The sequence below is a fragment of the Oryx dammah genome, unplaced genomic scaffold, assembly GCF_014754425.2.
Source record: "Oryx dammah isolate SB20612 unplaced genomic scaffold, SCBI_Odam_1.1 HiC_scaffold_17, whole genome shotgun sequence".
NCBI classification, from domain to species: domain Eukaryota; kingdom Metazoa; phylum Chordata; class Mammalia; order Artiodactyla; family Bovidae; genus Oryx; species Oryx dammah.
The window spans coordinates 14,806,812-14,820,151 of record NW_024070201.1 but is presented as its reverse complement, the minus strand read 5'-3'; the positions used below and the strand labels follow the sequence as shown (position 1 = coordinate 14,820,151).

At 40.3% G+C, this 13,340-nt stretch overlaps 1 protein-coding gene across 4 annotated transcripts; it reads right to left on the bottom strand.

Annotated features, from left to right (window-relative positions):
• Positions 1–2,939: 2,939 nt before the first annotated feature.
• On the bottom strand, positions 2,940–11,541 carry CWC15 (CWC15 spliceosome associated protein homolog). Of its 4 annotated transcripts, none has more exons than XM_040257892.1 (7): positions 11,396–11,541; positions 9,914–10,052; positions 9,181–9,293; positions 8,491–8,579; positions 7,311–7,424; positions 4,443–4,561; positions 2,940–3,405 (listed from the first exon to the last, which is right to left on the bottom strand). In XM_040257892.1, exons 2-7 carry the CDS (start codon positions 10,042–10,044, stop codon positions 3,276–3,278), a joined length of 696 nt encoding a protein of 231 aa, XP_040113826.1. In that variant the 5' UTR covers positions 10,045–10,052; positions 11,396–11,541; the 3' UTR covers positions 2,940–3,275. The 4 variants fall into 4 exon arrangements, with proteins under 4 accessions (XP_040113826.1, XP_040113827.1, XP_040113828.1 ...); XM_040257893.1 differs by having other exon boundaries at positions 10,842–11,492; XM_040257894.1 differs by having other exon boundaries at positions 11,324–11,492.
• Positions 11,542–13,340: the final 1,799 nt, after the last annotated feature.

Genomic DNA, 13,340 nt, shown 5'->3' with positions numbered 1-13,340 from the left:
ACCACCTAGAAAGCCCTCTGAAGGAGTTGCTGCTGCTGCTAAGTCACTCCAGTCGTGTCCAACTCTGTGCGACCCCAAAGACGGCGGCCTACGGGGCTCTGCCGTCCCTGGGGGTCTCCAGGCAAGAACATGGGAGTGGGTTGCTATTTCCTTCTCCCAGTGCATGAAAGGAAAAGTGAAAGTGAAGTCATGCAGTCGTGTCCGACTCTTAGTGACCCCATGGACTACAGCTTACCAGGCTCCTCCATCCGTGGGATTTTCCAGGCGAGACTACCGCAGTGGGTTGCCATTGCTTTCTCCACTGAAGGAACTGGGAACCTCTTCATTCGAAACCGTAGAAGGAAATGGCAACCCACTCCAGTATTCTTGCCTGGAGAATCCCATGGACAAAGGAGCCTGGTGGGCTACAGTCCATGGGTCGCAAAGAATCGGACACGAATGAGTGACTAACACACACACAGCACATTTTTATGATAGAACATACAGCAGGCATTCAAACTTTACGGCAGCCCATGTTATATGCTAGAAGAGGCAGGTAGAAAGAAAACATGGGTGAAATCCCTACTGTATATCTGCCAGGTACTCAACCTTAAATCGATTCCCATCAAACCCCCTTACTCATAACCCTGGTTACTGCTGTTTCATAGGTGAGAAATGTCAGAAGGGCTATTTCACACAAAGAGGAAGTCAAGCATAGCAGTTAAGAGGTGGTGGTGGTGGTTTAGTTGCTAAGTTGTGTCCAACTCTTGCATCCCCATGGACTATCGCCTGCCAGGTTCCTCTGTCCATGGGATTCTCCAGGCAAGAACACTGGAGTGGGTTGCCATTTCCTTCTCCAAGCAGTTAAGAGGATGGGCTGCAAATAGACACTGCAAAGTTTGAATCTTGGCCTTAAAGATTTATGACTTGGTTTTTAAATTTCTCTTATAAACTTCAATTTCCTTGTTTATAAAACACAGACAATAACGACACCTGCCTTAGAGGGAGCGGTGTTGATTACACACATGTAGCACATTTGGAAATGTTAGCTAGCTCGCTTTAGTGGAACCCGAGGTGACAGAGCTGGGCTTCACATTCAGGTCCATCTTGCTTTCAAGTCCTGGCTCTTGGCGGGATTAGACGGTTTCCTCAGCCCTAGCTATGCAAGATGTGTTGCCAGGAGAACGTTAGGCATTTTTGCTAGGAAGGCTGATACTGGCTTTATAAAACTGAGAGCTGAAACTGTACCATTTATATGTGTCCTTGATCTATGACCAGTTACATAATGTTGTCTCACATTGGAAAATATTAGGAAAATGGATAAAGAAATCATTGAAATGAGTTTTACTCTGATTCTTCCTGAATCTATTGGGCTCCAATAGGTTATCTGAAGTAACTGGATGTCAGAATAAGGGTGCACCTAACTTGGGCCCTTGGGTATGAGTTCTAAGCCCTTTATATATTAAAAAGTTTTATTATGATTAATTGCTTCTTTTCCTCAAGACTTTACCCATAATCCCAAGAACTAGTTTTGGAAATCTAAATAATGCTTCTCACTTCTGTAAGCACATTTTCACGTAGTTTTAGGCACTCAAATGTGTCCCACCATGTATTAATACTGATCCAATCACTCAGCTTGAATTTCCTTAGCTTTGAATAACCCCGTATTTCCTATGTAAATATTGCTATGAAGAAAACTGAAAATGAATGTGAAGGCACTTTAGAAATTGAAAGTTGGAGATAAAAACATTTCAGTATTATGAAAGGCTTTTAAAAAATACTAGTCAAGGGACTTCCCTGGTGGTTCAGTGGTTAAGACTGTGTTCCCAATGCAAGGGGCCCAGGTTTGATCCCCGTTCAGGGAACTAGATCCCACAACTAGGACCCAGCACAGCCAAATTAAAACAAACAAAAACACTTGTCAAAGTATTCAAACATCAATGTAAATTGCTCAGTTGGGAAAAAACCAAAAACACAGGGCATAAACTTGACCAAGACCTGGGCTGTAATTCCAGTTCTCCTCTGGACTCAGGTTAACCTGTGTCCAAGCTTCTGCCCTGGTGGCTGTCGGTAAAGCGTTGCCTGCAATTTGGGAGACCCGGGTTCAATTCCTGGGTCGGGAAGATCCCCTGGAGAAGGAAATGGCAATCCACTCCAACAGTCTTGCCTGAAAAATCCCATGGACAGAGGAGCCTGATAGGCTACAGTCCATGGGGTCTCAAAGAGTCGGACACGACTAAGCGACTTCACTTTCACTTTCCGGACTCAGGTTAACCTGTGTCCAAGCTTCCGCTGAGGACCCTAGAGAAGGGAGTTTAAATAACTGCCAGTGATAAAGAACAAGTTATTTTTGCTTTAAAGGTTTTACCTTTAACCCTACCAAGCTCAACATCATTTACAATGGAAGAATCCTATGAATGGGTCTCTATCTGTAAAAGATTCTATTTCCAGTCTTACATTTTCTATCAAAACGATAACCTTAAAAATCCTAGCCAAGGTTTAGGGAAACTTCATTTCCCAGTTGTGTAAACACTTCCACTTCCTGTATCCATATCCTCATATTTCCAAAGGTTTTATTTCATATATTGTTTGATGTTAAACTCTCCCAGGCTTTGCATCTAGTGAGTGTCAGTGTGCAAACTCTCATTCAAGGGAAACATGGCAGCTGAGTATCCAGGACACAGGTGAAGGCCACATGCTTCCTGGGCACACTTGAGAACCTCTTTCTTCTCTGGGCTGAGAGAAAAGAAGGGGGCAATCCCAAAGCGAGAGGTACCCCATGCTCCCTCACACACGCACTCGGGGTGCTTCTGCTTGACAACGCTCCTCTGTACCAACACAGTGGTCCAAAATGGAATCCCTTTAATCTTTCATCACACTTTTCAAAAGATAGAGGAGATGTGATGAATTAACTGACTTGAGATATGAGGAGAAAAAGTTTACAAAGAAATACAACACACAGAAGAAAATATGCAATGTTTTACTAGCTGCATACATTTCAACAAACAAGTTGGAGACACATATTTGGCTATTTAGATTATTAAAAATATTTATTACAAGGTTTCTTTTCCTATATTTAAGAGAAAACACATGACTGGAAATATTGAGATGGAAACTGGGTTAAACCAATTCCCAAGTCCTTATCAAGTAATTAATCAATAAAGGAAAAGATACTTTGGGACTAAAAATTAGGGAAGCCTATACACAATTTCGATAGGGGTGGGAGAGAAAAATAAATCAAAATGAAGTCAGATCGTTTACATTTTACAGCCTTCAATTCAGCACATAAAACTGTACTATTTAATGTATTTCTCCATGAACTTTTTGTGAAATTCAGATCGAAGCGTATCATTTACAAATCTTTTATCTTTCTTCTGATCATCTACACCTTTTGCACAGTTCTTGAAGACAACATCATCATCCCACCTGAAAGAAAAAAAAACAGAACAATCTTACAATACCTGTATGAAGAGCTAAAAACATTATGTGAACTACAAAGCTTCCTCATGCTCAACGTGCACATCACTTGATGCTGCAATTATACCCAAAAGAATAAGTAATTTTTAAGAGGCAGTTGGCCTGCTTTTTTAACAGGAAGAGTATCCCTATTTTAGAATACACACAACATTCTTATTATTCTTCCAATATAAGAAACTTTGAGTTAAAAAAGCAGAAGTTGCATAAATATTTAATGCTTTCAGGTCTAAAACAAAGAAGCAGCACCTGGTACTACCCTGATTAGTATGAACAGGTCTCAAGGATAACTGGGCAAGTCACTATAATTAGATTATGTGGTTTTAAGGATTTTATATATACTCTGTAACCATTTAACAATGGAGGACAAAAGAAGAAACTATTAGAGTATAATAATTAAGGCTCATCTGTTGGCCCACATCTACATTAACCACAAGGAAAGAGCAGCTGAAAAGCTTAGGGCTGAACTCTAGTTAAGATTCTCCTGGTTGGCTTTCATAATGTATAAACTTAAAGAAAAAAAAAAAACAACAGGCAGCCCAGGATGAGCTTAAATACATGTTTTAGACAAAATAAAGACTATTATTTCAAAATATCATCTAACATATACAACACAAACTCATATATGCAATATATGAGTTCTCATAAATATATATCAAATGAAAGGTTATACAATGTGAGTGTGGATGTATGCATGTCAGAGGAAACTGCACGTGGAAAACCAGCAAAGAACATGGGCATCTTTGAAGTGTTTTAAGTCATCACTGGTGCAGTGCAGAGAAATGTGAAAAGCTGAGCAGAGCTAGGTCAAACGTGATCTGCGTATTAAGAGATGCTTCAACCTCCAAACATTTCTATCTGTACCAAACAAGGTAGAACCACCATATAGTTTAATACAACCAAAAAACTACACATACAACTTGTATTTTATATATAATCTGTACTGTATACATATATATAAAATCTCCAACTTATTTACTGTACAATACCTTCTTTTAACTTTGAAGTTGGCCTGAGGCTGGGATGGGCCAGTGAGATTAAGAAGAGGGTTTCCACTCAGAATGTTTTCCATACGAATCCTTTCTTCTTCAGCCTTTTGTTCTTGTTCCTGTCAACAATATGGGAAGATTCATAAGTAAGAGATTCATTTACTTATATTAACTCTGGTGTCAATCTTATTATCATAAGTCATATTTTAAAAGACTCTCAGGATTTTTAGAGGGAGATGGGATAAGCATCAAGATAGCATTGTTTTTGCTTTTAAAGATATACCAAAAAAACTCCTACTGAAATAATTTGGCACTTTCGTTATAAATATTTTATGTTTGTTATCGTTCATTAGTCTCTTTCTGACTTTGAAATTCTTGAGTTGCATATTTTTTAAAATATATTTTCTTTCTTGAATTACATACAAAATTACGTAATTGCTTAGAAAGTATATCAGTAAACATTCTAATCATTTAAGAACATGTTTAAACATCAAAAAGACACATTAGGCAAAGCAATTTATCTCAATTTCTAAAGAAGGGTTAATATAGCAGATTATAATCTTTTGACTCAATAACAATGTAAACTAGCATCTCTAGGACTTGTGACAAGTTATTATTAACCACAAACAATTTCCTATTATTTCTTTTAGAGTTATTGGTTGACTGCCACACACAGCACTAGGGAAAAAAGGTGCCAACTCTTTCCATACTCAAGTACCAGGTACACTGTTTCATGACCATAGGTATATAGGACGGACAGCCTGTGGTTTGCTCAAATCCAACCATCTTGTTTTGTAAATAAATTTTACTGGAACAGTCTCATTCATTTATTTATGTTTCCTATGGCTGCTTATCCTACCATCAGCTGAGTTGAAAAGTTGTGACAGAGGCTATGTGGTCTACAAGCCTAATAGAGTTATTATCTAGTCTCTTGCCTGGAAAATCCCATGGACGGAGGAGCCTGGTAGGCTGCCGTCCATGGGGTCGTGAAGAGTCGGACATGACTGAGTGACTTCTCTTTCACTTTTCACTTTCATGCATTGGAGAAGGAAATGGCAACCCACTCCAGTGTTCTTGCCTGGAGAATCCCAGGGACGGCAGAGCCGGGTGGGCTGCCATCTACGGGGTTGCACAGAGTCAGACACGACTGAAGCGACTTAGCAGTAGCAGCAGCAGTCCTTTATAGAAAGTTTCCCAGCCTCTAGCATAGGCTGACTGGTCTGAAAATGTTTTCAAACACCTCAGCCACTAGAGGTGCCACTAGAAAGTGAGACAGGGAAAAGTCAGCCACTAGAAATCGAGACAGGGAAACAGGTACAAAACTGTCATCTGACTCCAAAAAACACCAACACATTTGTACAAAGAAATCAGATGCATCTTACAAAACTGCCAAGAATTTCTGTCTGAAATGTTTATGCTCCAAATGCATTTAACTGTCTCTTTCTGTATCCATAGCTGTTAGGAAGGCCAAAAGAATTTGGAACAGAATAACTGCCCTCTTGTGGTGTGCAGATGTAGGAATGGTCCGACAGTTCTACTGGAGTTTTGCTACCCCCTACCAAATTTTGACACGAATTGTATCTTTAATGTTTTTATTCTTCCAATCTGAATTCTAGCTGTCTTCAAAGCCTATCCCCAATTCTACTTCTTTTCTCAATTCTTCCCTGGCCCTTCAGACCCACATCAATTCTGCCTCCCTAGGTTCCAAGCATTAACCTACATCAGTCTTTTTTCCTTTTTTTAAACAGAACAATTATTGGTTCAAATAAAATCTTACACAGAAGCCCACTTAATAAAAAAAATTTTGCTCTATTCTGGTTGAAAGTGGAGGCAGATCGATCTACTTGAGGGTCTCACAGTGTGCCAAATTCAACATGTTCCAAATAAAACTCATCATTTCTTTTCTCTCCACTGAAGCATGCCCATCCTTCTGTGTTCCCTGAATTAGTGCATGGCACTCACACAGACCCAGGAACTGTTATAGCTAATTGGCCACGCTTCTTTGGTCAATTTTATCTCCCTGATAGTTAACATCTCTCAAATTCAACTCAGCATGCAAGAGTCTCGTCACAGGATATGAGGGTTATTGAAACAGCCCTCTAATCAGTTCTTTCTTGCATCCTCCTCACTTTGGCCAGAGTAATCTTTCTAAAATGCACCCCCAACCTTACCATCTCCTGCTGAAATCAACTAATTCTGCATATCCTTTGGAAAAGAGTTCAAACTCCTTTAGCATTGGTCTAGAAATGGTCAGTGCACTCACTTACTCTTGCCTCCTAACTTTTCTCTCTTATTGTTACTACTATGGGTAATACTACTGTTACTTCTATGGGTAATTATGTAACAAAGGTACATACCATGGATCCTATTTAATTTATCTGTCTTTGAGTTAGACATTCTTTCCTTCCAAATGGAGAGACTATGGGGACTCAGAAAAGCTAGGTTACATAAAATTTATTGACAGCCTCAGCAAGTACCTGGAAAGAAGGCTGGGGCAGAAGACAAGGACAGAGGTAAAGATGGCTTCATATCTGTGGGTTCTTCCTAGGTAATGACTACATCTAGTCATCTTTGATTCTTCTGACACTTAATAGACATTGACTAAATGTCTGCTGAACAAATAAATGAGTGAAGAATAATTTAATGATTAGGCCTAAAGCATGTTTGAACCATTTCAAAAGAATTTTTAACATAACTAGGAGACTTAGGCTGTCACTGAATTTACCAGATTTACAGACCTACAGGTGCTGTAATATCTAGACCTGGCAAGGATGATTTCTAATATAAGGTGCTACTACTTAAATTAAAAAACATTTCTACTATAGTTTATGTGAGAAAATGTAAAAACATTTAATATGTCGGTTTTACCTTCCTGGCCTGCTCTTCAGCTCTTTCTTTTTTAATTTTTTCCAACTCTGCAAGAAGAGCGGCAGTATCGTCATCATCACTCTCCTCTTCAAAATCTTCATCTTCATCTTCCTCCTAAAAAAGAATGGTGAGGTTAGACATAAGGCGTAAGTCGTATGTTTTCCATAAAAATGGCACTTATCGAATCTTTGGAGCAGGAATTTTCCCTAGGAAAGATAAATGTAGAGCTAAATACAATTAGAATCAGCAACCAAACAAAAAGTAAAATAAAACCTCACAAGTAGCTTATGACTACTTACTAAAATGTATTTTAAAATGCTTTTTAGACATTATAGCAGCAAATAGTATCTTTCAAATTTACATGAACAAGTAAGAATTTACATATAAAAATATTTGCAAAACTAGAAAAAGAACACTTTATAATGATACACACTAACTACATACTTTGAGGGTCAAAATAGTTTTCTATTGCTCAAAACAACTAGGAAATAAGGATAACTGAAAATACAAAAAAGGGTGTTAAATTCTCAGAGTAAAATAATTTCAAATGAATAGTCATTAAATCTCACTTAAAACTGAATTCCTTATATGAATTACTATGCTAATTTTTAATTTAGTCTATCAATTCTAGAATTACTAACATATATGCTTAATTAGATTGCTACCCTTGAAGACTTTTCCCTGCACATAGAAAACTGCAAACTTAGTGGGACCTAAATTTGAATGTTAATGAAAGTGCCAGTCCTTAAAAGCCTTCCACTTAGATCACATGTCTCTCTAAACACAGAGGGAGCCATTACACCCACTGAACATGTGGAAGGGGCATCACTGGTTGAGAATACGGAAAGGTCCCTACATTCACTGGAGGGGATGCTATTGATCAAGAGCCCAGTCTGAAGAGGTAGAGCTATCCAATTTCCATGGTTTAATACCAGGAATTATTTTTTAGGGAAGCACACCTTTCTGGCTCTCCAGAGATCAAACTTGAAATGTGATTAACAAGATAATGCTTTGTTTTAAACCAGACTATAAAGTTTAGCATTGAAGTCAGAGCTGTAACTGAATAACAGTACGTAAATACAAATACAAATTGCTTCTTAAAGCTAAAAGAATAAAAAAGTATTTCAGAAAAATGGTAAGTAAATTACTACATGAAGGTAAGAGGAAGAAGTAAACATACATCTGTTAGTGGATCGTCTGCATCAAGGTTGGCAGCAGGAATCTGGTCCAATCGAGGCTTCTTTGACACTGAAGAGGAGGTTGTATGTTCTGGGAGAAAACAAACATTAGTTAACTCACTGAATCAAATCCTGCATTTCTTGTAACATTTTAGGGACTTGTGGGCACAAAGAACTTAGGTCTTAAACATGACAGTAGGGATTATAACAACAGTGGCAGGCAAATAAGTCCTTGACAAACATTTGCTGAATGAGTTTTAAAAAGTATTGATTTTATTATGGGAACTGTAGCCTCAGGAAATTTAGGATATAGTTTACACATGCTAGAAATAAAAATGGAAGAATTTCATAGACAGAAACCATGGGGCCTTAAAAAGTCTGGCTGCTGTAAATAGTCAAAAACTCCTCAATCTGAATTGAAATAACAGTTGCTAAATATCCCCTAGCTCTTTCTAAAACAGAGGCATAAAAAGATGAAATTGGTATCAATTTCATTATCATCTCTAATCCAATCCAATATAATCTAATTCAATCAACCCAATCCAATCTAATCTTTCAAAAAACTGCTATAGCTCTCACCCCACATTTAAAAGCAAACAAACAAAAATAATGATCCATTCCTATTACCACATGAAAGAAAAACTACTGTGAACATAATGTTATGAGAGAGATGTCTAAGGTAGTATTGATACCTCGGGTTGGCCGATCTCTGTTTTTTTCTCTTGCAGCAGCTCGCTCTCTCTCCTCCAACTCTCTCCTGAAGTCACGGTTTCGAACCTCTTCAGGGGCATCCTGAGTGGTCTGTCTAAAGTAGAAACAAGACAAGGCAAAGTTACTTCTAAAAAACACGTGGCTGCAAGAAACACAACTTCATCCTGAGTCCCTAAAGCAGAAAACTCCACTAGGGTAATCAACAAAATCATTAGTCTAATCCAAAAGTTACTAAGAGGCATCCTGTGATGTCCAAAACCTCAAACTAAATCAACATACTTTTAAGAACCTCAAACTAAATCAACAACCTTTAAGAACCTCAAACTAAATCAACATACTTTCCCATAGTAAGGCAGCAGGTTGATCAAAACGCTTTTACTTTTTGTTAGTATGCTAACTCAGGGCTTGTTACAGCAACACTTTTAATCTCATACTGATTAGTATTTATAGCGCTTGCTCCTCCTGACAGAATGTATTATTAGTCATTGTTCAATCTACATATAGAAATTCCTGGTTAAATGGAATTTCTGCTTAAGGAATATTTGGTAGCACTTTAAAATCATGGAGCATAATTTTGGGTGTCTGAAACACTACTACATTCTACTATGAAAACAGATAACTTGAGTGATAATAACCCCAACACGCTATCTCATGACCACATCATTTAACAGATTTGGTCTTGCTTGTGAAACAAAAAATAAAAGGCTTCATTACCTATATTTTATCTTTGTATGAGAGGGTAGGTCTCTGCTTGAATACTGCTTTGAGAGTTGGCTCAAATCACCCTCACCTTTTCCTCTTCCACCTCTTGCAGGTTCAAAAGTTGGCCGAGCTGCTGTTGTCATCTTTTATGCTTTGAAGAAAAACAGTGCCAAGTTATTTTCAATATGACCAACTCTCATTTTGAAAAGCATTAATCTATATCCATCCTTGTGAAATAATTTCCCTAGCTCATTCCCTCAAATATCTGTGACCCCTGGCAAGCCACCAAGTTTAAGTTTCTGTCATCTGTGAAATGGGGATATTCCTCAAAAGGTTATTAAATCAGGAGACTTGACATATCAAAACCCTTACAAAATACAGTACAGCCATGTCTGAGTTTTAAACATCTCCACTCAACCTCACGCCACCAGACTCCTTACTCCCATTTAATCTAAACCTCACACAGCAGAACAGGCTAACAACTACAAAAGCAAAGACATCTTAAAAAAAAAAAAAATCACTGACAAAGTTACTGAGTGTTCTAGTAAAAAAAGTGTGTTAAACTTCAATGACAGTTACATAGGCAAATATCTCCAACAATCTTTTGTTGATCAAATTTCCTCCAGTAGCAGCCAACATAATATAAATCAGATCTTTTCCAAGTTACAATTTAAGAAAAGCTGGGAACACAAGAGCCCACTCTCAAAGGACTCTAATAACCAAAAATTAGGGACCCGTTTGTGGTTACTGAAACATCCTCAAGCATCAGAGAAGCAAGTGTCAGGGGGAAACTGAGGGAAATGATATACTTCCCTAGGTTTTCCGAGGGAAAAAAAAAGGGAGAGGGATGTATCCAGAGAGACAGAAACAGGGTTGCAGGCCGCTGGGGAGCATCGCTGCCTCCCCCCAAAAACAGTCATCCCTGGGGCGGGGAGTTCACCTCCGGGCTGTCACAGGGAACTCGCTGACTCTTCTCCCCTATCCCAGGGGGCGAGGGGCGGCCCTCTGCAGAGATGCCTTGGCGCTGCGCTCTCGGCGGCCGACCGGAGACCAGGGACTCGCTAGGCGCGGAGCCCCACCACCAGTTCGCAGCTCTACCGCCTCCTCCGCCTCTACGGGCTCTCTGACTCCGCCCCCAGCTTCCCCTTCCGGCCTCACCGACGGCTCTCCCGGTCGGCAGCTCCTGGACCTCCGCAGCCTAAACCGTGCTAGCTGACTCCGCCCCCAGCTGCCCCTTCCGGCCCCGCCCACAGGCCGCTTTCCCCGTCCGGCCCCGCCCACAGGCCGCTTTCCCCGTCCAGCCCCTCTGGGACCCGCTTGGTCAGGACTGGATTCTCTGCCTCCGCCCCCAACTACCCCTTTCCGGCCCCACCCACACTCGACTTTCCTCGCCTGGAGCTCTGGCGCCTCCAGGGCTCGCACCGGGTTCTCTGCCTTCGCCGCCAACTGCCCCTTACGGTCCAAGCCACAGTCTGCTTTCCTCTTGCCGCTCACTTTGGCCGAACTCCAACGCCGCTACCTCCGGAGATCATACAGACGCCATCTTGACTCTCCGCTCCCAGAAACCTCTGCACCCGCGGCCAAAAAAAAAAAAAATCCCAAGACCCGGAAGCAAACCCCAAGCTCGTCAGGTGCCCGCGGAGGCAAGGACCAGTCAGCGGAGACCAAGGTGGAAGTCGAAGTGAAGACGCAAGGGGTGGGGCTGAAACGGCCCAGGGGGCGGGTATTTGAAATCAGTGCTTTAGAGTAGACCCTGAACGTCGTTTTGTAGCTTAGAGAGCCAATTAATGTGTCTTCCGTCTTTTCCTTTTCTCGACCCCCTCCCAGATTCCTTCATTCCGGTACTGCGTAAACGAAGAGCCCCGGGTAGCCGACACCAAGTCCCCGGCTAGCGAGAGAGCATAGAAAAGGATTACACCAAACTGTTTAAATCCAACGGCTCCTGCTTCCTTTCTCCTGAGCTAGACCCAACAAGCCTAGAGAGTTGGGCTACGGAAAGTAGTATTTGCATTTAATTGGATGTGAAGAAAGAACAAATATGTACGGGGGCAACCACGATCTTTATAAAGGTACCATTCCTGCAAAAATATTAGTCTTCACAACGAAGGTTGTATTCGTAACGTTCGTTAAAATTTTTTACTTTTTATAAAAGCCTAAGTTCTAGTGGGAGGGGAGGTGTCACTATCGAGATTCATTTATATACTAACCGACATTGAACGTTTAGAACGGTGGCCCAACTGCCAGGAGCCCTACATGCAGTTACTGTTGGAAGATGGCTACTCATGAGTTAGGTGAAGTTTTCATAAGGTAACGAACAAGAAAATTAAATCACCAATCGTCCTAACTCCTTCCCCCACCAAAAGCCCTCTGGGAGCATGGATTTTGTTTGCCTTTCCAGTTCAACTTGGTATCTAATCACATAATCCTTGGCCACAATAGATGCTCAGTAGATATTTGTTAAACAAATGAAAATTCAACTCCCCCCACCTTAGTTTCAAATGTAAAGAGCTCATAACATCGAACAGAAAAAAGCTTTCCCCACCAACGCCCCCAGAACTCCTTGAACGTTAAATGAAACAAAGCATTAGAAAAAGTCCCTTCCCTCATAAAATTCAAATTGCTAATCTTGATTTTTCTTACCAAAGGTATTAATTACTCTCCTAATCTGCCACATCTCAGTAAAGGACACTACTACCATCAGGCTAGCTACGCAAACCAGAATCCCAGCGCTCCTTCTTAAATTCCGTTTCCTTCACTTTTCTCACCTAGTTTACTTGCAAGTCTTCCCAATTCTACTTTCAGCATATACCCCAAATTTCATTCCACTGCCTTAGTTCAAGCCACCATCATTTTCTACCTGGATTGTAATTGCCCCCTAATGATCTTCTTGCTCCCACTTTTCTCCCACAGTTAACTTTGCGTATAAAAGTGAGAGTGATCTTTTAAAATCATGAACCAAGTAGTGTTACTCTCCTGCATAAAAATTCACTGCACTTAGAATAAAAATCAAATTTCTTAATGTGACCTGACCTGAGAGTTCTTAGGGTTTGGTTCCTACCTACCTCCCTGGCTTCACTTCTGATCATCGTCCTACACACTAAGCTCTAGCCCCAGGCAACACTGCATGTCTGTTTCACAAACTAGATTTCTTTGCATTAGCTTTTCTCTGTCATATGTGCGTCAGTATTACCGTTCTTCAAGTCTCAACTCAAAGACGACCTCAGGTTTCCCCTGACATCTACTTTTACACCCCCATCCCTCCAGTACACAAATAGCATCACATCACCCTATGTTATTTTGTCATAGTACTAAACACTTCTGAATTTATTGTTTCATTGTTTATTTCCTTGTTTCTTGTTTGAGAGGCAGCATAGCAAAGTCATTAAGAGAAAGGAACCTAGAGCCAGCCTGTTTTGGTTCTGAAATCTAGATCTGCCCT

Bases quoted from the DNA above. Each gene is read 5' to 3' on its own strand.
- CWC15 (XM_040257892.1), bottom strand. From the start codon at position 10,044: ATGACAACAGCAGCTCGGCCAACTTTTGAACCTGCAAGAGGTGGAAGA. The intron at 9,294-9,913 runs GTAATGAAGCCT...TTTCTACTTTAG, and splicing joins CATACAAAGATAAAATATAG to ACAGACCACTCAGGATGCCC. The intron at 4,562-7,310 runs GTAAAACCGACA...TATTGTTGACAG, and splicing joins CTGAAGAGCAGGCCAGGAAG to GAACAAGAACAAAAGGCTGA.